This window comes from Acipenser ruthenus, chromosome 29 (genome assembly GCF_902713425.1).
Source record: "Acipenser ruthenus chromosome 29, fAciRut3.2 maternal haplotype, whole genome shotgun sequence".
NCBI lineage: Eukaryota > Metazoa > Chordata > Actinopteri > Acipenseriformes > Acipenseridae > Acipenser > Acipenser ruthenus.
In genome coordinates, this window is record NC_081217.1 from 22,081,871 (window position 1) to 22,108,979 (window position 27,109).

The following is a 27,109-nucleotide window of genomic DNA, read 5'->3' on the forward strand; positions in this document are numbered from 1 at the left end:
GATTAAGTCTCTTTATAAAGTTTCAGGACTGAAAAAAACGATCTCACTTTCTGCGTTTCGTCAACCAACATAAATGTGCTAACAAATAAAATTTAAGCTAGAATAGAATACCGATGCAAAAAACAGAGTTATACTTTTGAAAATGTGTTAACACTGACCCATTTTAATGTACCCTGTTGCACAAATAATTTTTATGCTTGGTAACTGAATAAAGTTGAATCACATTTCGTGCATATTTATGCAACGCAACAGTAACTTGATACCCGAGCTGAAAAAGATTGCAGCTTGGGTATTGAAGTCCATACTTTTACAAGCAAGAGCTAGTTAGTATGCATTATTTATACTGAAATGATGCACATGTAAATCAGGAGATGTTTCAGTCTTGGATGAAGAATCTATTTTATTAGTAAGATTGAAATAAGAGCTCCATAACAGATGATAGATCTACTCCCACCTTTCACTTTAGAACAGGGTTCAAAGGGGGACTCTTAATCTCATTTTATGGGAGAAGTTCACTAATTGTCAATTAACCCTGCTGTTGACCTCTCCTGTGGCATTTTATTTGTTAAATATATATATATTTTAGATCTGTCTTGCATTTAGAGTAAACTTAATTACTAAAGAGGAACACACGCTCACTCTCGGATAATGAAATAAGTGCTGGCTTTACTTTTAAAGCGGGATTGTCTGTAATTGAAAACTCAATTCTACCACAGGCCATATTGAATTAGATGGCCAGAAATGGTCTCCTGGACGACTGAATGTCATTCCCCTAGAGACCAGATTAGCCTCCCGGACACACCCTGCTTTAAAAATGAAAAGATGGAAATGTTAAACAGATTTAAATAAGATGCATATCCAAGTTTAGGATTTTATTAATTCTTATATACAGTATAAATGATGACTTTCTACATAGAGTAAGATATAAACAATGTTGTAACAACTGGAAAATGCTGAGAGAATTTATTATTTTGAGTTACAGGTCTAACATCAATCGTACATTTTCCAAAAAAAGAATCCTGGGATCTCCGGCTGCAGCAGAGTATTCAGAAACTTTGAATTCCAGAGTGTCTCCTGTAATCCGAACCTGCAGAGCTCCCTCTAGGTGCTGCTAACTGCGCTTGAAAGCATGCAGAGCTCTCTAGAAGGTTTGCTCTGTGTTCTGTATAGAGTCTGCCAGTACTGGGGAACAGTAACCACTGCGAAAGACGCTGGGGCAGTGTCATGAAATCACACGGCTTGTAGCAATTACTTTGACTAGTCTCTGACGCATGCTGTTCCCAAAGTAATTCCTTAGATGCTTTATGGTACGGTGTCGTAGCTCCCTCACATTCTAGTAATATACTGGTGTAACTGTAAAGCCGTCCTGCAACGTTGGGGTTTCCGAGGGGTGGAGCGGAGAGCACTTCTGATTCCTCTGGTGTGTTTGTCATGGATTTCTTCCAGGGAGAGCTGGGATCGTCCTGGGGGAGCGGGGCATGGGGGTCCAGCCCCTACTTCATGGATGAAGTGCTGCAGGGTCATTTGCCAGAGCTCACCCGTTAAAGCTTCCAGTTCCTGCTGTTTCTTCTGAAAAGACAAGGCGGGGCACAGAGTCGGGCAGTGCAGGGGACGGGACTTCTATTCACTGCTCTTAAACTGCCGTGCTGTCCGTCTGCTGGACTGCCTCGGAGCAGCCACTGAGGTCGCCGGCCGCAGAACAGGAAGACGACAGTTCTTTGGACCACCGCGCCACCCACTCCCTGAGCGGTCCCGGACTGCCACTGGTGTCGCTAAAACGGTACGATACCTTTGGGAAGGGCGCCCCCTGGAGAGAGTGACTGACCTGGAAGTCCTGGTCAGCCTCCTGCAGTGCCTCCTGGGTCAGGGCCAGGGAGTTATCCATCCGGCTGTCCTCCTTGCAGCTCTGGCTCAGCTCTCCGGTCAGCCTGTCTGCTTGATCCGCCCGAGAGCCGTGCCTCGACTCCCTCTTCTTGTACTCCTCCAGCTTCCCTTTACACTCCTGCACCTTCTCCTTCATCTCCAGGAACTGCTCCTGCAAGTCCTGCTCGTACACCTCCTCCGCCCGCAGCTCGTTCTCCCAGAAGTCCACCTCTTCCACGTCCGCTGCCCGCGATTCCACCAGCTGCCCGAGACGGGCGATCTCCTTGGCCAGGCTCTCCTGCTCCTCCAGCGCTCGGATCTGGGCCTCGGTGGCGTCCAGACGGGACTGGAAGGTCTCGAGCTGGGCCTGTTGCCGCCTGATCAGATGGTGAAGCTCCTCTTTTGTTGATTGCCCGGGACTTGACTCCTCCTCCTGGTCGTCTGTGATCCTGGGCAGATTCCCCTCCTTGCTGGAGATCTCTCGGCTGTTCTGTAGGTGGATAATCTGGCCTGCTTCCTCCACGGGCTGGCTGATGATGCTGGATTCTCTCCTCCCAGCATCCCTCCCCTTTCCCCGGACTCGGTGCAGTCTTGTTCTGGTGAAGGACTCGATCCACTCCCTAGCCTCCTCCGCGAAGGTAAGCGATTTGCGCTTGGCTTTCTTCTCTTCGGGTTTTGGGTCTGCGCTCATCCGGACCCTGTCCAGGGCAGGAAGGCTCTGCCTGTGCAGACTCCTGGCTGCTCCGCGAGTGCCGCGGATCTGAGAGCAGTGCCTTGTCTCGAGGGAAGGGCCGTTGTGTTTAAGGATGAGCTGCACCTCGCTAGCCTGCTGGCCGTACTTATTCAGGGACTCCAGCAGCTTCTCGTCCGACATCACGTTGCGTTCAAACTCCTTAAACTTCTCCTTTAGAGTGTAGCGGCCCGCACGACCTGAGGAATCAACAGACAGGAGAAAATGAGGATGCCACTTACAACGTCACAGCTTCACAGCAAAAAAGCATACTTCCTCTGTACTGTGCGCCATTTAAAGATGCATCTGTCACCACTTCTTGACTCCCTGTGTACAGTATGCGGTCCTTACCCATTGCCTGTGCCAGCGCTATCACCACTTCTTGGCAGGTAGTTTTCTCAGTGACTCCACAGATGACCCTCTGAACTCCGTCCACCCAGACTTTGAGCTCCATGGCGTGGAGATGATGAAGGAGGTTTAGATGAGCAACTCGATGCAGTGGAGAACAGCAGTGACTGTTCAGGAATCCAGTTTACTAGAATCAAACCAAATGTTAGGTTATCAGACCCATGCAGTAAATACCCATACAGTACGTGCAATACCAGAACATATAGGATCCGAGCAGTTTTCACTTGAATCAGGGCATCTGCTGAAAGTCAAAAGCTGGATTGTTAGGACAGGAGGAGGGGCGGCCGTTTAGGAGGGTTGCCATGGTATCGCACTGAAACGAGGCAAGAGACAATAGCCTCTTTTTTTTGGTGATAACTTTTTGACAGGATCAGCTAAAATAGGTATAAAGCGTGTACACGCTGGCGAGAGAAAAAGATGCCGAGGTGCCTTGTGTGGTGGTTTAATTAAAAAAAAAACAAAGCTCCCATTAACCAGGCTGGCGGTGTTTCTCTTTCAAATTCCCAAATACCAAAGAAGTTTTATTTTTTATCTCTCAAATAGCCTCATCTAAGATCTCCATGGAGAAGGTAAGCAAACACAGCGGTTTACAATCCTCTGTTGCATGTTACACAAAACTTACAGTAAACAAAATTATTCTACCAGAAAAACAAACAAACGGGAGAGAGGAGGGCACGGTTAATTGAGGGGAGTATTATCTATATTCTGTTGTGTCGGATCTGTTTGATGTGCTGGGCACAGCCGAGTGCTTTTCCAGGGGAAATGCTGGAGACAGTCTTGAAATTAAAGTAATCAGTGTTTACTGCAATCACCGCTTTTTCCGAACAAGGAAACTGACTGGTGCGTAATCAACGCGGATCTGAGGACATTCCTGCCCTATCTCCCAAAGAGATTCTGTGGTGGAAATCGCGACGTTACATTTTTTTGGAGTCAATGATAAGCTTTTTCTCCAGCACATAAAAAAAAAAAAACATTTTCAAATTAAAATATATATATAATCTGGGTATGCGAAACCAGGCATTACAGTGGCATAAGAACAATTCTAGACTTTAAAAGGAGCCGAAGTTTAAAAGAGTATTTACAGAATCACAAAGCATTACATCGCTTTCATTTCCAGACTATGATGTATGCTGGTTGATGTACAAGTATTATTATTATTATTATTATTATTATTATTTATTTCTTAGCAGACACCCTTATCGAGGGCGACTTACAATTATTACAAGATATCACATTATTTTTACATACAATTACCCATTTATGCAGTTGGGTTTTTACTGGAGCAATCTAGGTAAAGTACCTTGCTCAAGGGTACAGCAGCAGTGTCCCCCACCTGGGATTGAACCCACGACCCTCCGGGTACATTTATTATGTATTCATTAGCAGACTTACAGCGGTTACAAAAAATAGCACTACAAAATCTCACATTACAGATCAGAGCAGTTATTAAATACAGTAAACTCGGCAGTAAGTAAGAGCAAAGTCAAATAAGAGACAATAAATACAATAGCATTACAAAATCTCACATTACAGATCAGAGCAGTTATTAAATACAGTAAACTCGGCAGTAAGTAAGAGCAAAGTCAAATAAGAGACAATAAATACAATAGATAATAGATGATACAATTATAAAACACGAACTCAGCCGCAGCAAATAACGCACCCATTATTAGTCCCAAATAGAAACACTGTAAGCATATGAATTAAACGGGTAAGGAGTTTCCACAGCGCACCGTGTACCGGTAGCTGACTGACTTACCATGGAAGTTCTTCTGAGTTCAATGAGAGAGATGAGCCGGGTAATGGAGGAAGCGTTCTGTATTAATAGCGCACAGGTCCTTCACACTGGCCGGTCTGTGCAGGCAGTCCCGTGTAGGGGGGTGTGTGCACAGCGCTCTCTTCACGCTGGCAGTGTGGAGGCGCCCTCACCCCAACCCATATCAGCTCGGCAGGAAATTTGGGAGACACCCATTGGAGATAAACAATCCAGTTTGGGACAGAAATTTAGGGGAGGGGTGACGTCACAGCTCCAGTTTTCCCCACAGCATGTTGATCAGGTGGCATTTGAATCGACTGGTTTGATTTCCACCGTTTCTCAATTAATTTTCCGTTCCTTTTACGTCAGTGTATCCGGACGTGTAGGCTATTTTCCACACAATGTGTGATTATGTATGAACTAACATACAGTATTAACAATTGAATTCATACGAAATGAGCATCGGTTTAAATAACATTAGGGTTGCGTTTCAATTGTTCATGGTTTGATTTGAATTTAACAGTAAAACGCGTTTTTTTAAAGGTCTAAAACTCTACTCTCAAACAATTAAATTAAACATGAAATTCTGTTTAAAATGAGATTGGATTATATCGAATTTTTAAACTTTTACAGTGCCGGGTGTGGGGACCCTGCGCGTGAAAAACGGGTAGATGCACATACAGCTTTTTCAAAGACACCCAGGACGCTCCCTCTCATCGGCCGCTTTTTATAATCGACCGCTTGGTGTGTGTATAGCCTACTTTCACCAGATTATTTACAAAACACAACTGTGTTTCTGTATGGTGAAATGCATTGACGTACATCTTCAAGTAGCATGCTCTTATGTTGTAAATCAAGTGACCGCGATGCACCCAGCCCAGCCTGCCGCTCCCGTGTGAATATGCTGATAATCATCATCACCCTAATCGATAAGTGCACCTCTGGGGTAGACAGCACTACGAGGGAGGCTGCACGTGTGTGTCTACCCCTAATTGCATCCCCGCGAGTACGCTTTGCTCTGTGGGATTCGCGCTACTTCCACGTACAGCCTCCTCCTCTTATCTCGAGTGGGCTTTCTGATGCTCATTTAACAATGAAGCTACAATACAATCGCAGTCTTCAGACCCACCGAAACCCCGCAAGCGCAGGTGGTGGCTGGCGAGACAGTACCCTGGACTGTTTGCGATCGGACTGATTACACACCTTGCGCCGTGACAGAGACCGTGAGAACATAAAAAAAACCGTCCCGATAATTAGCGCGTTCGGAATCTTTAATTAGATGTTAATTGGCCCACCACTTCAGCATGTTGCATGAAACTCTTCCACTGTTTCTCTGGAAACGCAGGACGTGGGCTCTGGTTTCGATTGTTCTTGGTTACAGTATTTTGTGTTAATTTGCATCCAACAAAGAGGTAACCCTTTCTCTGTTTGTTTTCCTGATGGGCAAGTCTCTTAGAACTAAGGGGACAAACTTAGCTCATTATAAACACAATGCATGATTTATTTATTTTTTTTATGATGAGAAACAATCTTTGAGTTGACACTTTCTTTTCATATGGTGTCCTGTCGTTTTGTTTAATATACAAACGGAACACCGCCCTTTGATATGACTGCAGTGCCGTGTCTGCTGTGTGTAACTGTAACGCTATCTCCCCAGCGTGGGACGTCCATAACAGACAGAGATGACGGAGTGCTGCGTTCAGCGGGTCCAGTAAGCGCTGTGTAAACAGATCGCTATCACACAGCAGGAATAACAAACAGGCTGTGGAAACACATTCACCAGCATCACGTCCCACAAAGCTGGAGAAAACAACTGCTGAAAACACAAATTCTATACAGAAAAACAAAAAACCCTGCGCACAACACCGGCAACAAACACGATAGTTAGATGTATCGATCCCCCCCCCCCCCATTATTATTATTATTATTATTATTATTTGGTTTACTTCCTTTTAAACAACACTTTTTAACGACACAGTCGAGTAAATACTGTTATTGCAATGCTAGTAATGCAAATAAAACAGAGCCTTACAAAACTGCTTATGCAGATTAAGACGAGCAAACCATGTTAAATATTAGCGGGTACGTCACATATGCATTAGGTATTGTAAAAACTAAAGCACGCGTGTTAAAAAACGACAAGTCCCAGAATCCTCCCCGTTAAGCCCCCCCGTACGAAGCGAGACATTGACGCCTGACCAATATTCACAATTACTCCTTGCATTTTTACATAGCTTCTAGAAATTATTATTATTGATATTCCATAACCCCCAAGAACATTTTAATATTCGTTGAATGCTGTTGTTGTTGTTTTTTCCCCCCAGAGGCGATAGTGGCGGACAGCTATAGCGGAGGGGTCCTAGTTTCCGTGGTGATGCCAGAGTTGGGTGTGGCCAAGGGGAGACAGGAAGTTTCATTCCAGCAAAACTCGTTAGTAAAATACAAATACTTTTATTTACATTAATTCAGTAAAACAGTATGCCCGTTTACTGGTTTAAATATCTAACGCTTAACCGGAATTAGGAGCTCTGTTTTTTTTTTTTTTTTTTGGTTTGGTTTACAACAGGTGATATTCCAGAACGCGCTGCTAAAAAAGGTGAGTATAATTTAAGATATTTTACTTTTCGACTCCGTGGTTTTAAAAAAATAAAGTGAATAATTTATATAGCACTAACAATAACACAACAAACAGTATGCCACAGATCTCCAAGTTAGCTGATGTTAACGGTCTCGGATTCTGTGCATTTGTTGCAATAATTTAGCCCACTAATGTTTCAATTAAATATAAAACATTGTCAGCCGTTTTTTGTGTGGGTGCAGAATTTGGGCGAAGCGGTCACAATATCATTCAAAGGCGAATGGTTAGCCGTGCGGGATCAGTTAGTAGTCGTTTAATTAATTTATTTCTGGTAGTTTTCGATACAGGAACAACACCCATTTTACATAATATTGTAACACTACAGAAACCAATACTGCGCTACACTGTTTATATAAGCAGTTCGTCTTGCAGGCCAACGTTTCAGGTCATGGCCGGGCTAAGTCAGTTTGTGTTCTCAGTTTCAGTGTTAGGAGCTAAACCTGCTTTTAATGAACACTTAATGGCAAAGTGAAACTAATTTACTTAATGGCAATGCAAAATACTCCTGCTAATAGTAATGAGAGCCGTCAATTTGTCAAGAAATTTCTCTGCTTCCAGTATAATTACGTTCAGCAATTGAGAATGTTTCTGTTCGTGATGACGCATTATCACAAATAAAACACATGCAGTATCTCCTAAGGTCTTTGTTGGGTTTCCTGTGTTTGATAACTGTGATTTATGTCTTGCAGGAATGGTTGTATAATTCAGTACAAACCCATCCTAATTTAAGTGCATGATTCAGGAGGGAGTTCAGATTTTAATTAATCAATTCAAGTTTGACCCCAGTTTAAGACTGTTTCATACAACATGCAATCATAAGATATTTAAAAAAAAAAAAAAAAAAAAAAAATACTTGGTTCTGATGTTAAATGACAGTGTCTTTCATGTTAAAACGAGTAACATTTACCTTTAGAGACTTTTCAAAGCCTCATGCTGCTTACTTTTTGTTAAGCATTGAAAGAATTATTTCATTTCCAATTACAGCTGCTTGGTCAGTTTGTTTTGTAATCTCTCTCTCTCTTTTTCTCTCTCTCTCTCTCTCTCTCTCTCTCTCTCTCTCTCTCTCTCTCTGTGCGTTTCCAAAAGAGGGCGCCCTTATTCTGCTTTATTTTTTCCTTCCCACCCACCTGCTGGTTTGTTCGTTGACTCCATTCTAACCCTCAGGCTGTGACGTTGAAAGGACTGCTGTTTTGTGGTGGGATCTGCAATACGTTACCATTGTCAATGAGATGTTGCATCACTCTCAGTACTATTGTTCTGGAGGTAGTGTTAAACAGATAAGCTTGCACAGCATGTCTATGTAGAGATGCTGATATACAGCCCAGGGGGTGCAATGGTTTTGTTTGCAAAGTTGCGCAGCTGCAGCAGCATGCCCAGACAGATACACTCTGCAGCCAGGCTTGGTGTTCAGTGTTTAAAGAAAGGGGCTTGCTACCAGGAGGTTCCAGGTTCAATCCCAGCTCAGCCACTGACTCACTGTGTGTGACCCTGAGCCCAACCAGAACATCACACAGCCATTATTTAATCCCTTGTCTGCAGTTCACTTTTAATATAAATTGCAGTTTATAGCCATGTCATTTTCCCCTCTCGACTCTAACCTCAATCCTGACTTGTACACCTTCATACTTGGAGATCTTGCAAGCAGAGACTGACAGTTGTGCTGAATTGTGTGACTGATCTCCACTGCCTGGGGACCTGAGCAGCCAGCAAATTGCTTTCTGTGTTCCTACACCCCAGGTTAAGAACTACAGACATGGATCATTAATATAGACCTTGTTGTCTCCGACAGTAGCTCCCATCCTCCCCGTGGTGAGTGACGGAGCCCACCTGTGTGTTTGTGTGTGTGTGCTGAGGAGGCTGTGCACTGTATGTGTTCCCACCACTATCACACTCTTCAGGTGACCCCGCTGTACAGGGAGGCGACTCAGACATCCAATCCATGGCAGAGCTGCTGAGTCAGCGGCTGGGCCGGCTGCACTCGGCTCTACAGTTGTTCATATTTGCAATCGGATATTAGCAGTGCGAGAGGGAAGCATGTAGTCTTGGCTTGACAGCTCCGGGCTTTCCCCATCTGATCTGCCCTAACCCTGCTGAAACGTGGGGGAACTTTGACATTCACTGTGGCTCAGTGCAAGCGACTGTGTTTCACACAGCGTGACTTTCCTGAAATAGATTTTAATGTTCTAGAGTGATACAGAGCTGGGCTTCAGCAACAACTGTGAGCCTGCTGTGCTTCACACAGACTGCAGCAAAAAATGCTTGCTCTTTCTGTTCAATTCTGTGCAATTATTTACGTCTCTGTATTGTTTTGCCTTTTAATGCAAGCACTCAACTTGTGACGTTATTGTTTAGATTTTTTTATCTTTAAGCAAGTTAACTGAAATTCTTTTGCTGGTGTGCTTCAGTCCTTAAAGTCATTTCTTCTCCATCAATGGATTGTATAGGTCTCAAATGTGCAGTTTTGAAAGACACACATTTTATAGCAAACCTGTGTTTTCATTTTAAATGCTGAGATCTGGTACTACACTAGCTTAAAGAAATCTCTGTTTGCAAGTCATGCTTTTAGATGGTCTTGCACTACCTGGGTCATTTTTCATCTGTCAATAACCAATCAATGCAGAGAAATGAGAGCTTCCTTAACCTACAGTAACCTCCTGTTTTAAAATGTAACATTCATGCTTGTGTTTCTTGGTAGCTAATTGCAGTGAAAATGATTTATGGAATTATTTGATTAGCTACACAATTACGTTTTAAATTCAAGTAGAAATAGGAGGGCCCCCCCTCCTCTTGGGCATTAGATTTCTTTTTTTTTTTAATGTATATGAATATGAAAAGCTGCAGTTCAGCAATATGAATCACTCTCCGTGCAGAAGCCAAGGTAATTCTGCACAAAGATCGGTTACTTAACTGCTTATCTTCATTTCTCAAGCGACGGTCACGGCATTAACCAAAATCAAACAGGAAAAGAGGATACTTGAGGTCAAGGTAAGAGTCAGCGAGCCACTGAATTAAAAAAAAAAAGCAGCTCCTAAAACCACGGAAGTTGTCACTGATTACTGCATGCCCTCCACTCCCTTGCAGGGCACACAGTAGATGCCAGTGAGTGAATCAGGCTGAGAGGATTATCTCAGTCACGTTGGGCGTCCTTTGCGTGGGTCACATCTTTGCTCAGTTAGCACGCTGTTGTGTTGGAGTTCATGGTGACAGTGAGCCTTCGTACAAGTGCAGGGGCTTCTGTAAGCTGCGGTGTTTGATTCTTATTTGCGCTTGTTTGTTTGTTTTCTGTAGGACTCTTCTGTGTGAAATGACAGAGTATAAACTGGTGGTGGTGGGAGCTGGTGGAGTGGGTAAAAGCGCCTTGACAATCCAGCTCATTCAGAACCACTTTGTAGATGAATATGATCCAACCATTGAGGTAGGTGCCTGTGAGATGCTCCGAGTGTGTCAGTCTACAAGTCAAGCCTTAGGACACGTTCTGGTACCTCTCTGTCTGTGCTCCACTTGTAAAAGGCATCAATTATGTGAAGTCAAAAGAAACTTGTTTAGAAACAAACCACACGTAAAAATTCTGACCCTGGTAACCCTCTCTCTGTGCTGTGTGCCCCTGGTAACCCTCTCTCTGTGCTGTGTGCCCCTGGTAACCCTGTCTCTGTGCTGTGTGCCCCTGGTAACCCTCTGTGTGTGTGTGCTCCTGGTAACCCTGTCTCTGTGTGTGTGCCTCAGGACTCATACAGGAAGCAGGTGGTGATTGACGGTGAGACGTGTTTGTTGGACATCCTGGACACAGCTGGACAGGAGGAGTACAGTGCCATGCGGGACCAGTACATGAGGACAGGAGAGGGCTTCCTCTGCGTCTTCGCCATCAACAACAGCAAGTCCTTCGCAGACATCCACCTGTACAGGTGAGTGGGCAGCAGCTGGAAATGGCTTTCAATTCCTTGACTGCAATGAGCTTTGATGCTTCGTCAGACCCCCTCTTCCCTGGACCCAGTTATATAAAATGAACTCTGTGATCTGCACATACGCACAGCTTCAGAGAGACCTTGACGTGTGTCTTTGGCAGCTGAAGACAGAGTAAACGCTTTGAAAGTATGTACGATTGAGGTGTAGTGATGGATGCTAAGACTGGGCACCTTCCCTTCCTGCAGAGAGCAGATCAAGCGCGTGAAGGACGCTGATGATGTCCCGATGGTGCTGGTGGGGAATAAGTGTGACCTGCCGACGCGGACGGTGGACACAAAGCAGGCTCAGGAACTCGCTAGGAGTTACGGGATCGAGTTTGTGGAGACGTCGGCAAAGACAAGACAGGTGAGAGCAGCAGGGAGCCTGTCGTTTCAGACAGTCAGTGTATATATATGCATTTTAAGAAGTTATTTCTATGTGTAGTTCTTCTTGCATTGATAAGAGGTGCTTCATTCAGTTGTGTACTGTGCTTCTCCTGGTTGGGTGCAGGGCGTGGAGGATGCGTTCTACACACTGGTGCGGGAGATCCAGCAGTACCGCATGAAGAAGCTGAACAGCAGCGAGGACCTCAAGCAGGGCTGCATGGGGGTGTCCTGCGCCGTGATGTGAGCAGGTGAGTACCGGCTGCACAGCGGGACACGCGCGCAAGGCTGCTGTTAACATAAAAAAGAACATAACAATTCCGACTCTGAGTGGCTGTTTTCCGTACAGATGTAGTGTATGTCCCGCCCCCAAATTATTTGGGGGTGTAGTTCTGTATACCCAGAATATTTTTAAAAGTACATAAACCTACAAAAGAATCTGAACTGTGCTGAAACTATATCAAAATGAATCCTATTCTTTAAACAAATGTATGCATGAATGATTAAGTAACTGTAAGCCCCTCCTCTTGGTTGTCTCCAGGGCTCGGGTCCTTCTGCCTCGTCCCCTCCTTGCTGGGCCCGCCCTGGGGGGAGTGTGGCTGCTCGCTGGTTTGGACAGAATGCTGTGAAAGTAGAAGACAGACGTCGCCCTTGATGATTTGTTGTTGTTGTTACTGTTGTTGTTTACTGGAGAGGCAGGGCCTCACGTGGCAGCTGCTCCTGACTTTCCCTTCCCTTTCCTGTGGACCCCAGTGGCCTGCCTGCCTGCCTGCACTGTGGACTGACCAGACAAGCAAGCCAGACTGGGATAGCAATCGTCAGGGGCTCGGCTTCACTGCCACCCCCCCCCACCCCCCCACCCCCCTGCCTTCACCATGCAAGTACAGAACTGGAGTGGATTCACTTCTATAGAGTAAATTCACTAGATTCCTTGTGTTTTTTTTTTTTTTTTTTTATATACAACAGAATTACTCAGTCACACACATGTTTGTTGTGCTTATGAGGACTCTGCATTGACTCCCATATAGTATAGATTACACTATTCTGTACTCCAGAGGGGCCCTATAAATGAGAGCTGGGGCTGAAGTAAATACTCCTGCATTGAAAGTTTTTTTTTTTTTTTTAAGTTTGAAATATTTTTTTAAATAGTACAGGGATGTGGTTTATGTCCTCGTAAGGTTCTGTGGGGACTTTTTATTTTTTATTTAGCCGTTCAGCACTATAAACACGCACAGAAACACACACAAAGATTTTCAAGAATCGCATTTTAAAAATCGAACCCATTCAAACGGTGGTACCTGATCTTGGATGTCGTTCTCCCGTTGACAGGAGTACCTGTGCCCTCCACATTTCTCTTGAGTAACCACTTCCAGTTTGAATGTCTTTACACGAATGCTTTATTATGTTAACCTGCTGATTTTGCTGTGAACCTCCATGACTGGCTCAGACCGCTCTTGATCTGGTGTAGAAATTCGAAAGCTTCTGGAGACACAAGGGGGGACCCCCTGCGATGCTCCAAACGTTTTTTGAAACCGACCTGTAGCCCTCAAGGGCCGTGTGTTTTTTGTTTTAGTTTTAGCCATTAACTTAATAAGACCTACGTTTGTAGTGAAATGAGTGTTTATTATATAAACATTTAAACAGATCAGCCCTCTAAGATGCAACATCTCGATTTGACAGGCTGCCTGTAGGCGGTCTGACTGAATTCTGGAAGGGCGCGACTTATTTTTATATATTATTAGAATAAATATTCAGACAATGGTTAAAACAAAGACCCTGGCTGGAGCCTGGAACCGCTGCTTGGAGAGGTTACAGTAATAATTATGATGAAGGTTTAGGGGGAGAGGACCACCCCTCTCGCAGTCTAAACTCCTCTAGCAACACGAACCCAGCCCAGGCACTGTTCCTCCTCAACCCTGCAGGCACAGAGGCTTGTGTGAAACTCTTTCCATTAGTCCTAGAATACCACTGTTATATCCAGCCCGCTGTCCGATGTCCTGGCTCTGGGGCTGGCAAGCTATTCCGATGTTTTTAGCAGTATGAAGTGAAGATTGAAATTCCTTCCTTACTAATGGCTAATTTATGGGTTGCTGAATGACTAACTTAACGCCTGTGAAATCCGACAGGAAAGCATGTGCAGAGGCTGTGTGTAAACCTTACGATAAGCGCGGTTTAATACAGGATCTGATGTGCCTTTTTTGAAGTGTTTTCAGGTCGCAGCTGCCTCTGTCTGGAAGAGACTTGGATGGCTTGAGATCTGAGAGGCTGTAAGGACAGAGAACTGCCATCAAGAGCCTTAACACGTCGACCTTTGACGAGTAATTTACACTTTGAAAAAACTGTAGCCTCTAGGTGCCTTTATTGTACCATAAGCCTCCTGGCACTGCAGGGTGACGTCATTGATTCTCGTAGTTAGTGTTCGCATTACACGCAGTGCTGTTAGAATGGGCACTGAAAACAGGGAGCGACTAATCTTGTTCTAAAGAAGCTTCTATGCCAAGTGAGTTTTGTGTTTTAGATTCATTTTATCTTTCTCTGAGCAGCCACTACACTGGAACTTGTTTTATTTCATCATGTGTGTCTGTGCATTTCAAGGTTTTGCACATTTAAAAAGAAAAAACAGGGCATTATGTTAATTTTGGAAATATTTATGAACCAATAAGAAAGCTACTGGTTGAAACATTTCACCCAATACCAAGGTGCAGGGGTAAGCTCCTTCCATCATTCACTGGCCAATGAAAAAACGCTTGGATCATCTTCCACACAGTTGTCTGGCTGTTGAGAATGGCTAGTGCGTGTGTGTAGGGGAGTGGGAAAGGGGATGTTGAAACCCTTAGCCAATGGGGGGGAGAAAAAAGGGATTTTATTCACTGGAAAAATAAATCAATACCTGAATTTGAACTTTCTTTTCCCCTGTAGTGGATAGAACTGGTCATTTGAATGCCTGTTTAAATGCAGAACAAGCTGTATGCTTGTGAGACTTACCTACAGATACAGAAGCCAAGGGAGCAGTAATATTTAAACTTGCACAGATCTGTGTTCTTTCAGCTGGATCGCTTTGCAGTTTTGTAAATGCTTTTGAGTTGTGGTGGCCAGACCCTGACAGTACAAACACCTCTGCAGACGTGACCTCGCACTGCAGCCGCTGTTTCTGTTGTTAATTGAACCACAGTAACCAAATACCACTGCTCTTTTAGGGTTGCGTCTAGTTGTCTTTATTAGTTTTGCATAGACTTCACACTTTAAATAAACACCTTTTTACATAACGACCAAGTATTTGTCTCGTATCTACACTCCTGAACTCGAGGCCCGTTTCAAAACCCTTCACACGAGTTTCAAGGGTTTCTGTGTACTGCATTGTGTTAAAACGCCTGCTGAAATTCAAGGGTCTTTTTTTGCAAGGGCTACAGTCTGAAAACTTCCTGCCACTGTAAATTGTAATAAAACTTGTGCTTGTTAATTATGATGAAATGAAATGCTTTTATATGTGTGTACAATGCAAAGTTAACCCTTTTTTTTGTTAGTGAAATTATTTTATGTATGATTTTCTTTTTAAATAATTAGAGTATTGAGGCAGATTCCATGTAATGTTGGTTTTCACAGGGGTGATATATAGCGATTCACAATCGTCTTTGAAAAAGGGTAAAAAATAAAAAATTTGAACTTCTGTGTGAGATTGTGATTTATTAAGAATACACAAGTCAATGTGTTTGTCAAATGGCTTATTAAATTAAATGTGAAGAGAAAGGACATTTTAACTTTGGAAAGCAATCACACACACAAATGATGCACTGGAGTGAATTAGTTTGTCTGTCATCTTTTAGTTTTTTTTTTTTTTTTTTTTTTTTTGGCCAGTAGCTCCATCCCAGATACAGAGTCGAAGGCATGGTTTGCTCTCGGCCCCCACTCTCTGCCTCTCCCAGGAACGAGCGACACTGTACTTAAAATAGCGCTGGGCACATACCTGCTCTTTCCTTTTGGAGCCCGGCGCTCTCGGGTTACACTGCCGAGGATGTTTAATATATTGCAATTAGCGCAGAGCCGGCTCAGTGCTAGGCTGTGTGTGAGGGATAGCACTTCGTCAGCCCGCTGGGGAAAACTATCAAGAAGTCTCAAGAGGTCACTGCCAGGATGCCTAAAGTCAAAGCTGCAGGTGAGTGGAAAATGACTGCTTCTCTTCTCATGGGGGATTGAACCTGAGAGACGGACAGACAGGTCCTTCTGCCCTCTGTGCAGCTCATACAGGGCACTGCTGCTGCTGCTGCTGCTGAAGAGTGCAGTGGCACAGCCAGGGCCACAGATGAGACTCCCGTGGCATAGCAGTTTAAGCTATTGCAGGCTGTACTGTGATCTAATTAGCTGTCAAAGCCTGTGGCCTTTGTTGTTTAGGCTGTATTCACAGTCAAGTTTAATGTTGATTGTTGGATTAGACTTGCACAGTTTTAACAGTGTCTGGTTAACAGGCTTCCCACAAGATTTCAGCTGGCTATCTTAAATGTCCTCACACACCTTTTAGCTAGGCTAACTGGGTAAGACACGGTTTAGCTATGCTAATAAAAATACAAATATGCATGCAGTTCACTATATATTCTGAAGAGCAAGACTACATTTTTTTAAAAAAAAGCTCTACCATTGTGTTTTTGTTAGCTGCTTCGTTTTGTCATCATATTTTGCTTTTGCGATCTAGGGTAGTTACCAAAGATGTAAATAGAACCCTGTGTGCTTATTAAACTTTGTGTATTTTCAATTTTTTAAAATGCTTCTTTTAATTTTTCTGAACATTTTTAAGAGTCGTTATCAGACAAATGTTTTGGAACAGGAAAACACCCCAAAGTCTTTTTTTAAATAGGTGGATACCAAATATAATGTAATTCCCCCGAAACAGTTACTAAATTAAGCAAGATTCTGAGGATCTGTTTAGCCTCGCAAGCACACACAGTCTCTTTGGGAGAGATTGATATGTCAGTTTGCAGCCCTTAAGTCTTGCCAGCTTAGAAATCACAGTATGTCATGCTGCTGGGAATCCCTACATGATACACAACACGTCTTGTGTAAAACCATCAGAACCCCACCCCTCGCCTGCTCTCCATTAGCACCATGGCAACAGAATACAATGGAACATTAATATTGGAACGCAGAAGACCACGGCACTTCTCGAAGGAGAATTTTATAGACGTAGCAACACACTTCCTACCTCGCCTGCCATTGGTAATTTACAGCATGTCACTCCCTTTCTAGAGGGTAGAAGAAGGGTTATTTTATTAGTGCACTGGTGGTAGCGGTGGGATAGCGCTCAGCACAGTTCATTACAGTATGTATTATTTTACAAGAAATGGCCTGTGACTAACTCATTTTCTCCAAGTGATTTTCTAAAGGGGACTCAGGCATGCCTGTCTCTGCTGTAACATCCTGTTCTCTCTTGTCTCCCCGCTCCGGGTGTATTTCTCTCTGCCGGATCACCTCGCAGCCGCGGGATCGAGTAAGTATGGCGGCGCTGTCTGACTGGGGCTCTGTCTGCCTAGGGGGTTCATGACTGGCCCCTGTTTTCTGCGATCCCTGTATCTGATTTGGCCGCATGCATGTATGTTCTATAGTGTTTATTCTGGGATTGTTGGTCAAACTGTATGTTCCTTTAGCTAATAATGGTTAGCACTCTTTGCAACAAAGACTAGAGTTACCCTACAGTAAATTATCTTCTAAAATCTATGGCCCACCACATCATAATAAAGAGGACAGAGGATACCCACCCCCAAATTCACTCACAAACCTTTATGATCACAGAGGCCCCTATTGCCTCTAACCGCAAACACACACACACACACACACACACACGTCTCTGCGCCTCTGCTGTCCCGTGTCAAGCCTGTGTGTTGCGGCTCGCTGTTACAGAGACCGACGCCAAGATGGTGGCCTTCGCGGAGAAGGTGTTTGCATCGGTAGTTGGAGATGAGGAAACCCGGGAGGAGATCTCCATCTTCGACGTGTCTGAGGACTGTCCCATCATCCACCACGCGAGGAGTGACCAGCTACTGCTGGAGACGAAAGAGAGCACAGAGAAGAGGTGAGGGGAGGGGAGGGGAGGGGAGAGCAGGGTGCTGAAGGTGCCTGGCAGGTCACTATGAAGGGTCAGACTGTATGTTTGAAATAGGGTTATGAAGGTCCGATACAACAAGCCACTGGTCAAGGTTGTGTACGTGGCTTAGTGACCAATACAAGGTTGAAAGTACATGGGGCGATAGTGATGGGAACATAGCAACTGTTTTATAGCCAATCAATGCTCAACACTTATATAAATGTAACCAATTAGCTTTGTAATAAGAACCTCACCTTTAGGAGCTGTTAAATACACTGAACTTAGATGCATCTCGGGCTATTTGGGAAACTGAAGGGGTGCAGTGCGCAGGCAGGGGCTGAAGGGGTGCAGTGCGCAGGCAGGGGCTGAAGGGGTGCAGTGCGCAGGCAGGGGCTGAAGGGGTGTAGTGCGCAGGCAGGGGATGAAGGGGTGCAGTGCGCAGGCAGGGGATGATGGGGTGCAGTGCACAGGCAGGGGATGAAGGGGTGCTGTGCAATGACCACCTCTTGTTTTGCAGGAAGAAGCGTGCGTACCAGGCCCAAACCATGGCGGTCGCCATGAGTGAGAAGCAAAGCCTGATCTCCATCCAGGAGAGTGAAGTCGGCGTACCCACCTACCAGGATGTGCCAGCATTCCAGCGCGTTGCCATCCTCGGAGACTACGCCTCAGGGGTGCGCATCCCAGCCTGCCGGCCGCCGGCTTCATCCTTTAAATAGGGTTCTGGAACCAAGCAAAGCCAGGATTAGATGCATCATCCATAGCCATTAAACACAAGCTACAACTCAAGCCAGAAACTTAATACATTCAATGACAAACGCTTGACTAGCAGTTATTATTTTATTTTTTTCTAGTTGAAACGCTTGTGTCAAGATTAGACACAGAAAGTTTATATGGGACTCACATCGTCATTATTCTTCTTATTAACAAGGGATTACTGTACACTACAAACTAAATAAGCACCAGTGCTTTAGATAGCTTTGTTAAGACACACTCATAAAACTAGAAATAGCAGCAAGCGGTTGCATTTCAACACTGATTAATGAATGAATTAATTCTAGAATGAAATCCATACGTATTCATCTTCAGGGTAGTCCTGTGAAGCCCCTTCCTGCTTCACTGGACTGTAGCCCCTGCTTCTCTCTCCTCCGCTGGGATCCAGAGAGGCCGATTAATCTCCTACTGTCCCAGCCTGCTGACTCTGCTGTTAGTGATACGAGAAGAGTGGGGTTTGAAATCTTCACTCTAAACATAGCCTTGCCACCTTTTACCACAACCTCATGAGAATAGCAGGACACAGGATCTTGCCAACACATTATTGTGCAGCAGGCGCTGCGTGTCGACAGCAATACAAAAGGAAACTTGATTCACTACAAGGTGGTGAACCTTTAACTTAACCAGCTTGTGGATCTGGCTTGTGTTTCACACGTCTACTGAACTCAAAGGTTGGGTGGGTTTATAGAGTTTATATAGGGTCGTCCTGATCTTTTTATCTTTTATAATTCCCTAGATGACCGTGGAGGACTTTGAGCTGGTGTGTAACGGACTGTACCGTGCGCTGACTATCCGTGAGAAGTACATGAGACTGTCCTATCAGCGCTTCCCCTCCACAGCCTCCAAATACCTGCGTGCCATCGAGGGGGAGACCTGGAAGAGTGAGGACCAGGTGCAGCCAGGTAACCCTCAGCACTGCTGCTGCTAACCCCTGGGCTGCATCCAAGGACTTCTCCGTTGCGCCATTGCTAGTCTTGCTGGTGGTTCTGCTTGCTAGGTTTTCTTCAGGGTAATATAACAAGACAAAGCCTCTTGAATTCGCTTCTCTATGCTCCTTGTCTGCCAGTGTTCACCTCTCCACCGAAGCCAGGCGAGAACCCTCTTTCGCTTGATGGTCTACCTGAGAACCTTGGCTACCACGCCCGCATGAAGGACGGAGTGATCTATGTCTACCCCAGCAAGGAAGCAGCAGGCAAGAACCAGCCTAAAGACCTGTCCTACCCCGACTACGAGACCTTCATCGACGACATGAACTTCCTCATCGCTCTCATCGCACAGGGACCCACGTGAGTACCCCCCGGCCTCCTTCATCTGCTGTGCCCTGCAAATAGGGCAGGCTAGAGGCACGGCTTTCTCTCACGCCCCCTAGGGGAAGGAGGTCGCCTCGAGGCACGGAAACTGATGTGTTCCCTGACAGCTCCAAGGGGAAGGGCGGTCCCTCCGGTCCAGGGCAGGCTTGAGGTATGGAGACTGAGCTGAGCAGTGCTAATGTGCATAAAGCAAGGCACCCTTGCCGCTGCTGCGGAGCTTGTGAAAGGCGCTGGACTGACCGTCTTCATTTCCTTTCTGTCTATTTCTCCCACTCAGTAAGACCTACACCCACCACCGGCTGAAGTTTCTGCAGTCCAAGTTCAACGTGCATGAGATGCTGAACGAGACGGAAGAGATGAAGGAGGTGAAAAACAACCCTCACAGAGACTTTTACAACTGCAGGAAGGTACGAGAGGCTGGAGAGAGAGAGAGACCGCACAGAGGGGCAAGGCTCTCAACTGACACCTTGGGCTCCATTGCTCTAAACAGAAAGGGATATAAACACTGACACTGTTTAATTAATAATGCACATCTCTTTTAGCTTATTTCTGTCTGTAGAAATACCCAACGTTTAGATCAATTGACTAGAGCCCTTGTTTTTAAAATGACATTTTTGTACATATTTAAGAAGAGTGTAACCTCACAAGCATTGTGTTTTAAACACGTGGATCAGCTAAAAACAGAAACCCTACGTGTTTGTCACGGTTGGCAGTGCAGCGTTGATGCAGACACAGCTCTCGCTCTGTGGTTTCCAGGTGGACACTCACATCCACGCAGCAGCCTGCATGAACCAGAAACACCTGCTGCGCTTCATCAAGAAGTCGTACCGAGTGGACGCGGACCGGGTCGTGCACGACGCCAAGGGCAGCAAGATGACTCTGAAGGAGCTCTTCGCATCTCTCAAGCTGCACCCCTACGACCTCACTGTGGACTCGCTCGACGTCCACGCCGTGAGTATCCCAGCACGGAGCAAACCACTTTGCCGACTCGCTTCCGGGGGGCGAGTTTCACAATGCCGCTCTTAGAAACCCCAACACCTGATCTCAGACCTCTCTTGCAATTCGAAGGAGTTCAGGGATGGTTTTAAGGTGATACACAGATCCCAGCAGATTAAGAAGGAAGACTTTTTTCTTTGATTCCCCAAGACATGATCTGCACCATACCATTGCAAGGAGTGGGTATCTCGGCAGGCTAATTCACTCAACCCAGGATCAATCACAGCTGGATTTATTTTTAGACCATTTTACAGCACTGTAGAATGCCCCTGAAATGCATCAACCACCTCTCTGTGGATCTCCCTGGATTACCCCTGATCCCAGATTCCCTGGTCCTGTAAAACTACTAAAAATAAAATTCCACACCTTAGCCTCTCATGCCTTCCACCTCTGAAATCCTTGGGTCAGCTCAGTGAGTTTGGTGCTTTAGTTTAATCACAAAACCGCCACCGACCTCCTTTCTGTCCAACTTCACAGGGCAGGCAGACCTTCCAGCGCTTCGACAAATTCAACGCCAAGTACAACCCAGTGGGGGCGAGCGAGCTGCGCGATTTGTACATGAAGACAGAGAACTACATCGACGGGGAGTACTTCGCCACCATCATCAAGGTGACTGCAAAAAACAGCACTGCCCAGCACGAGGCTGTGTGACTGCATCACTGCGTCAATCTAACCCTAACCCTAACACAAGCCATGTGACTGTATCACTGCATCGGTCATGCCTGGGAGTTAGAATGTGCAGTAACCAGTAAGCTAGTTCTAGGAAATCTCACCGTTGGCTTCGTAGGTCTCACATTTTTCCTATAAGAAATCTCATTGGTTGTACATTAGGAGTGTGACAGTGTGTGCCGTTTGCACTCATTTTAATATTGATACTGACCAGTTCTCTGCCCCCCTCCCCGACAGGAAGTGGGCTCCGACCTGGAGGATTCCAGGTACCAGTATGCGGAGCCCCGCCTGTCCATCTACGGGCGCTCTCCCAAGGAGTGGACCAACCTGGCCAACTGGTTCACCAAGCACCAGGTCTACTCTCCTAACCTGAAGTGGATGATCCAGGTCCCCAGAATCTAGTACGTCTCTTTCTAAAAACGCACTTGTTTCTTTCCCTCAGTGTCCAACACAAGGGAATCAGAGATGCAACTCTGACTCCCCCCTGCGTTGTCTTTGCATGCTGAATGATAAAAAGGGGGGCATCTGTAATTGGGTAATATTAGCGGTTTTATCGTCTCACCTGGATTAGGGTAATAATTTGTTTATTCTACTTATTTGCTTATTAATTTATTCATTATTTTAGTGACATTTTCAGATCCAAGAACTTTGTCCCACATTTTGGGAAAATGCTGGAGAACATTTTCCTGCCTGCTTTCGAAGCCACTATCAACCCCCAGAGCAACAAGGAGCTGAGCGTGCTGCTGAAACACGTGAGTGAGGGCGAGCCAGCCAGGAGCAGGCAGTCTGCATCTTATCTCTGCAGACATACCGTAGGGGAAACTTTGCTAAGGGCGAGGGAAGCGTGGGAGTGTTGGAGCGGGGAGGGGAATTTGAATCCCAACACGTGCAAAGACAGAAGTAGGGATGGTGACGAGGCCCCTCTTTCCTGGCCCCCAGGTGACAGGGTTCGACAGCGTGGACGACGAGTCCAAACACAGCGGCCACATGTTCTGCACCAAGAGCCCCAAGCCCGAGGAGTGGACCGCTGAGAAGAACCCGTCCTACACCTACTACATCTACTACATGTACGCCAACATCATGGTGCTGAACCAGCTGCGCAAGTGAGTGATTCACTGATGGGCTTGCATTGCAAGGGTCTGTGAAAGAAGGGGGACTGAACAGCAACCTCTCCGGAGAAAATGGCAATAAAATCACCATTAATAATGCCAAATAGAAATTGCTGGATGCGTGTATTATGCATTATAAGGAGCACTGCTGTTTTGGGTCTTTTGCATGCACAGAGACGAAATTTGAAATGCCCAATTATTTTTAGGCTCAGCTCACCGCTACCACCTCTGCACTGACTCGGGAGGGGCGAAGATGAACACACGCTGTCCTCCGAAGCATGTGCCGTCAGCCGCCCGCTTCTTTACACTCAGCAGACTCACCGTGCAGCCGCCTCAGAGCTACAGCGTCGGAGGACAACGCAGCTCTGGGCAGCTTACAGGCATGCCCGCAGGCGCCCGGCCAGACTACAGGGGTCGCTGGTGCGCGGTGAGCCGAGGACACACTGGCCGACCTAACCCTCCCTCCCCCCGGACGACGCTTGGCGAATTGAGCGCCGCCCCCTGGAGCTCCCGTCCACGGTCAGCTGTGGAATAGCCTGGACTCGAACCGGCGACGTCCAGGCTATAGAGCGCATCCTGCACTCTAGCGAGTGCTTTTACTGGATGCGCCACTCGGGAGCAATATCATGGGTTTTTAACTTGACAGCTGTGCAGTATGTTCTAGAAACGGGGTGGCATTCGTACACTGGATATTTTGACAAATGTTAAACAGTGATTGGTTGATTTGTCAACGTGGTATATAATAACACCATTGCCTCTTGTGTGTGTGCGTGTCTCTCTGTGTGTGTGTCTCTCTCTCTCTGTGTCTCTCTCTGTGTGCGTGCGCGCAGGGAGCGCGGGATGAACACTTTCCAGTTCCGTCCTCACTGTGGAGAGGCGGGGGCCGTCACTCACCTACTCGCCGCCTTCATGACGGCCGACAACATCTCTCACGGGCTCAACCTCAAGAAGGTCAGTCTGGGGTCAGTGGCACTACCGCGCACTGTCCACTCGTATTCACTCTGAAGACCAGTCCCAGCTAGGCACTGACGCCTAATTACAGAAATCCTATCTGCTGAGCGCTTCCATGTGATTTACAGGTTTCCCCTGTGCACTTTGGAAAGAATGACGATGTAGCATTTTGTATTTTAAAACACATCTTGTGCTACAGTTAAAGAAATGTAATGCATTGAGTTTCTTTTAGCGTTTCTAAATTCGTCTGCATCGAGTGTTTTTCTGGACATACTAAGTTCCAGTCTGAGGCAGATGACAGTAGCGCTGCACCCTCATTTGGTCTGTGCCCTGCATTGTAAGGTGATGTAATGCAGTTCAGTGGAAAGCCTCAGATTGATGTGTTTGTGCTGTTGGGTGTGCTTTTACAGAGCCCGGTGCTGCAGTACCTGTACTTCCTGGCACAGATCCCCATCGCCATGTCTCCTCTCAGCAACAACAGCCTCTTTCTGGAGTACGCCAAGAACCCCCTGCGGGAGTTTCACCAGAAGGGTCTGGTCATCTCCCTCTCCACCGATGACCCCATGCAGTTCCACTACACCAAGGTGAGGCATGGTGGAGCGCTGGCTTACTAGAGCACGGGGATCGGGGTCCCTTCCACTCCTGGTCTTCATTCCAACCCTGTTCTGAATTGTTAAATGAACCAATCAGTCCTCCATCCAGACCCCGCAGTAGTGAATGATGTCATGTTACCTGTTAAACCTGGAGTGGAATGGCCCACCAAGGCCAGGACTGGATAATTCTGGCATAGAGGAGTAGAGCATTGGGGGGGGATCAGAAACTAGAGAAATCGACCAATCATTTGTCTGCTTGGCTTGAGGTTCTCATAGTTTTGCTGAATAGGAATGGAGCAGTGCAGGGTGATAGAACTGGGAATCTTTAACTTAGAAATTGTACAGCTGCATATTAACTCACTAACTAAATTCCTAAAAGGCCCCCAGCAAAAAAAAATGAAGAACGCTGGTCAGCCATCATGGAGATCCTTGGAAGACAGGGCAGCATCACCGTTCACGACTCCAGCATTGGAGGCATCGGGGTTAAGTGTGAAGGTGTTTTAAAGGAGTGAATGACAGACCGCAGCCCCTCAGTAACAGAGCGTGTGTGTGTTTGTTCCAGGAGCCCCTCATGGAGGAGTACGCTATCGCTGCCCAGGTGTTCAAGCTGTCTACCTGCGACATGTGTGAGATCTCCAAGAACAGCGTGCTGCAGAGCGGACTCTCCATGGAGGTGAGTTCCTTCACAGCCGTTCCTCCTGCGCGCTCCACAGAACGAAAAAAACAGGGACCACCCATATGGAACTGATCCAGTTTTGCACAATTACACGGTTTAGGAAACGCACTTGGTTATTAATCCCTTTGAAGGAAATCTGTTGGTGGAAGTAGATTACAGCAGGAATCTTTGGCAAGGCACGGCACAGATCCTGTCGTGGTGCTATCAGGGTAAGGTAATGGAATGCATGATTCTAGATTCATTAGTGCCGTCGGAGCACTGCTGCCACGGAAGAATGACACGGGTACAGACAGTAGAATGATAGCGAGGGGAGTGAAACAGGTCCCGGGTCCTCGCTCACAGGGCTGGATCTCTTCTTTCCTCAGGAGAAGACACATTTCTTGGGGCCGAACTTCCTGAAGGAGGGTCCCGAGGGGAACGACATCCGCAAGACCAACGTGGCTCAGATCCGCATGGCCTACCGCTACGAGACCATCTGCTACGAATTCAACCTCATCAAGGAGGAGCTCAAATCATCCGACTGAACCAGCAGCCCGGAAGAGATCCCCTTTACCCTTCACCAGCTTCAGCCTTAAAACTCTGAAAACTCAATAAAGGATCGTCAATTAATATTGCACCTGCACAGGCATCATACCCATGTGCATGCACAGATGGATTCAAATAAAGTGCCTCCTTTTCATCAAACAAATCGGGCTTGTTGTGATATTTTATTCTAAGATGCGAATAATTTGCTTCTCTCCACCTGGGCACATTTGTATGTATGTATTTTTTTTTTTTAATTACTGATTGGTCAGCAACTGAAATCTACCTAGCAACACTGGCTGAAATCCACCAATGAGAAGAAGACTAGCACGCTGTGACAGGCAGGACAATGAACCTTCCGTCAGGTAACCTCTATCCTTCCATGCATCATAAATACCTTCATAATGCAATCCTGTCTGCTTCCACAAGGGGGCGGCAGCCTGTTGTTTAAGCCGTGATCTCTCGTTATGTCATCCCTCAGCCTCAAGCCACAGCCAGAACGATTCGATTAGCATGTTTCAAAAAGGAATGTTTCTATTGTCGGTTGTTTGTCTGTTCCTTACCAGTGTGGTTTTAGTTTGCGTGTGCTGACTGTGCTGTGTTGTGCCCTGCAGTGAATGCAAATACCTCCGTGACAAAGATATAGTCGTGGCCAGACATGTAGGGAATGGCGTTCTGTGCACACGTGGGCACAGAGTGTTCCTGTGGTATTGTTGGAGGGGAAAGAGGCAGTCTTGTCCAGTCTTGGAGGTTGCAGTGATTTGAGCCATCTGTGCTTGGCACAAAAAAAGTGCCCCTTACTGTAACCCCCGACCCCTCGTTTATAATGTATGTTTAATGCATTGGCAGAACATGAAACATACAAGTGGTTTCACCTCGGGGGTGAGCGAGCAGCTAAGTGCAGATCGGGGTGTGTTTCAGCTGTTCTCTCACTGGTGGATGCCTTGGAAAGCAGCAGCAAACAGCATCCTGTTGCTTCCTCCGTCCCAGGCTGGGTTCAAACCAGTCAAAGGACAGGGCCTGACCTCTGAAGGAGCTCCCCTCACACACCCACCTCCCTGCTCCGTTTCAAAATGGTGACAGCTAACGAAATGATTCCAGGGATCTTCACTGTCCTGTACAGGTGTACCCCTCTGTACTGTTCATTCCTCACTGTGAAAGAGACACCAGCTGTCCCTCAGTCCTACCAGTGTGTTTACATTGTGTACATGCGCTGTATTTTCAAGCTGCAGGACATTCCTCTTTCCCTTTTCTATTAGGCCTTCTCCCCTTCTGAGATGTGCGTGGTCATCACATCTCCTATCACATCTACCTGCAGCAGCAGGAGGTTATTAACTCACCTGTTGCTCCTGGCAACCAAACTACAATGAGATCAAAGGGGAAAGGGGATCTAATTTTTCCAAATCCAAATGCTTTTGTTTACTGTTTTTGAAATACTCATGTTAAAAAACACATGTGAACTATTTATTGTTTATAATAACATTGTGGAGGGAACTTAATTATGTAAAATTCCAAGACTCCAGAATCCTATACAAATGCCTCACCCTGGTTTATATTGCTGTATTTTACATTCATATCTCTCTCTCTCTCTACCCCTCTATATTTTGTTGTGTAGGCCTGTTTAAAAAGCTGTGTCGGTCCATCACATTGTCCTTGACCCCCAAACTCTCCTGAAATCCCTAAAAAAAACTTAGAAAGTGACTCAGAAATTTAGACTGG

At 45.9% G+C, this 27,109-nt stretch overlaps 3 protein-coding genes across 3 annotated transcripts; 2 read left to right on the plus strand and 1 right to left on the minus strand.

Annotated features, from left to right (window-relative positions):
- Window positions 1-491: 491 nt before the first annotated feature.
- Window positions 492-5,389, minus strand: rassf11 (Ras association domain family member 11). Its single transcript, XM_034911237.2, has 3 exons — window positions 4,761-5,389; window positions 2,945-3,128; window positions 492-2,793 (listed from the first exon to the last, which is right to left on the minus strand). The coding sequence occupies exons 2-3, from the start codon at window positions 3,045-3,047 to the stop codon at window positions 1,634-1,636; spliced, it is 1,263 nt and encodes a 420-aa protein (XP_034767128.1). The 5' UTR covers window positions 3,048-3,128; window positions 4,761-5,389; the 3' UTR covers window positions 492-1,633.
- Window positions 5,390-6,087: 698 nt separating this feature from the next.
- Window positions 6,088-15,387, plus strand: LOC117962404 (GTPase NRas). Its single transcript, XM_059003502.1, has 7 exons — window positions 6,088-6,169; window positions 7,082-7,353; window positions 10,684-10,810; window positions 11,119-11,297; window positions 11,544-11,703; window positions 11,848-11,971; window positions 12,262-15,387. Exons 3-6 carry the CDS (start codon window positions 10,700-10,702, stop codon window positions 11,965-11,967), a joined length of 570 nt encoding a protein of 189 aa, XP_058859485.1. The 5' UTR covers window positions 6,088-6,169; window positions 7,082-7,353; window positions 10,684-10,699; the 3' UTR covers window positions 11,968-11,971; window positions 12,262-15,387.
- A 362-nt stretch (window positions 15,388-15,749) lies between these two features.
- Window positions 15,750-25,556, plus strand: LOC117965999 (AMP deaminase 1-like). The gene is made up of 16 exons (XM_034911236.2): window positions 15,750-15,873; window positions 17,188-17,199; window positions 17,610-17,781; window positions 18,311-18,464; window positions 19,301-19,466; window positions 19,631-19,850; window positions 20,152-20,281; window positions 20,631-20,825; window positions 21,348-21,479; window positions 21,777-21,940; window positions 22,165-22,291; window positions 22,479-22,642; window positions 23,479-23,599; window positions 24,010-24,183; window positions 24,755-24,865; window positions 25,234-25,556. Exons 1-16 carry the CDS (start codon window positions 15,852-15,854, stop codon window positions 25,390-25,392), a joined length of 2,223 nt encoding a protein of 740 aa, XP_034767127.1. The 5' UTR covers window positions 15,750-15,851; the 3' UTR covers window positions 25,393-25,556.
- Window positions 25,557-27,109: the final 1,553 nt, after the last annotated feature.

Excerpts from the sequence above, each read along its gene's own strand:
- rassf11 (XM_034911237.2), bottom strand. The coding sequence starts at position 3,047 with ATGGAGCTCAAAGTCTGGGTGGACGGAGTTCAGAGGGTCATCTGTGGA. Across the intron at positions 2,794-2,944 it reads AGCGCTGGCACAGGCAATGG|GTCGTGCGGGCCGCTACACT; the intron begins GTAAGGACCGCA and ends TTGATTCCTCAG.
- LOC117962404 (XM_059003502.1), top strand. The coding sequence starts at position 10,700 with ATGACAGAGTATAAACTGGTGGTGGTGGGAGCTGGTGGAGTGGGTAAA. Across the intron at positions 10,811-11,118 it reads AATATGATCCAACCATTGAG|GACTCATACAGGAAGCAGGT; the intron begins GTAGGTGCCTGT and ends TGTGTGCCTCAG. Across the intron at positions 11,704-11,847 it reads CGTCGGCAAAGACAAGACAG|GGCGTGGAGGATGCGTTCTA; the intron begins GTGAGAGCAGCA and ends GGTTGGGTGCAG.
- LOC117965999 (XM_034911236.2), top strand. The coding sequence starts at position 15,852 with ATGCCTAAAGTCAAAGCTGCAG. Across the intron at positions 18,465-19,300 it reads TCGGAGACTACGCCTCAGGG|ATGACCGTGGAGGACTTTGA; the intron begins GTGCGCATCCCA and ends ATAATTCCCTAG. Across the intron at positions 21,941-22,164 it reads ATCCAGGTCCCCAGAATCTA|TGACATTTTCAGATCCAAGA; the intron begins GTACGTCTCTTT and ends TCATTATTTTAG.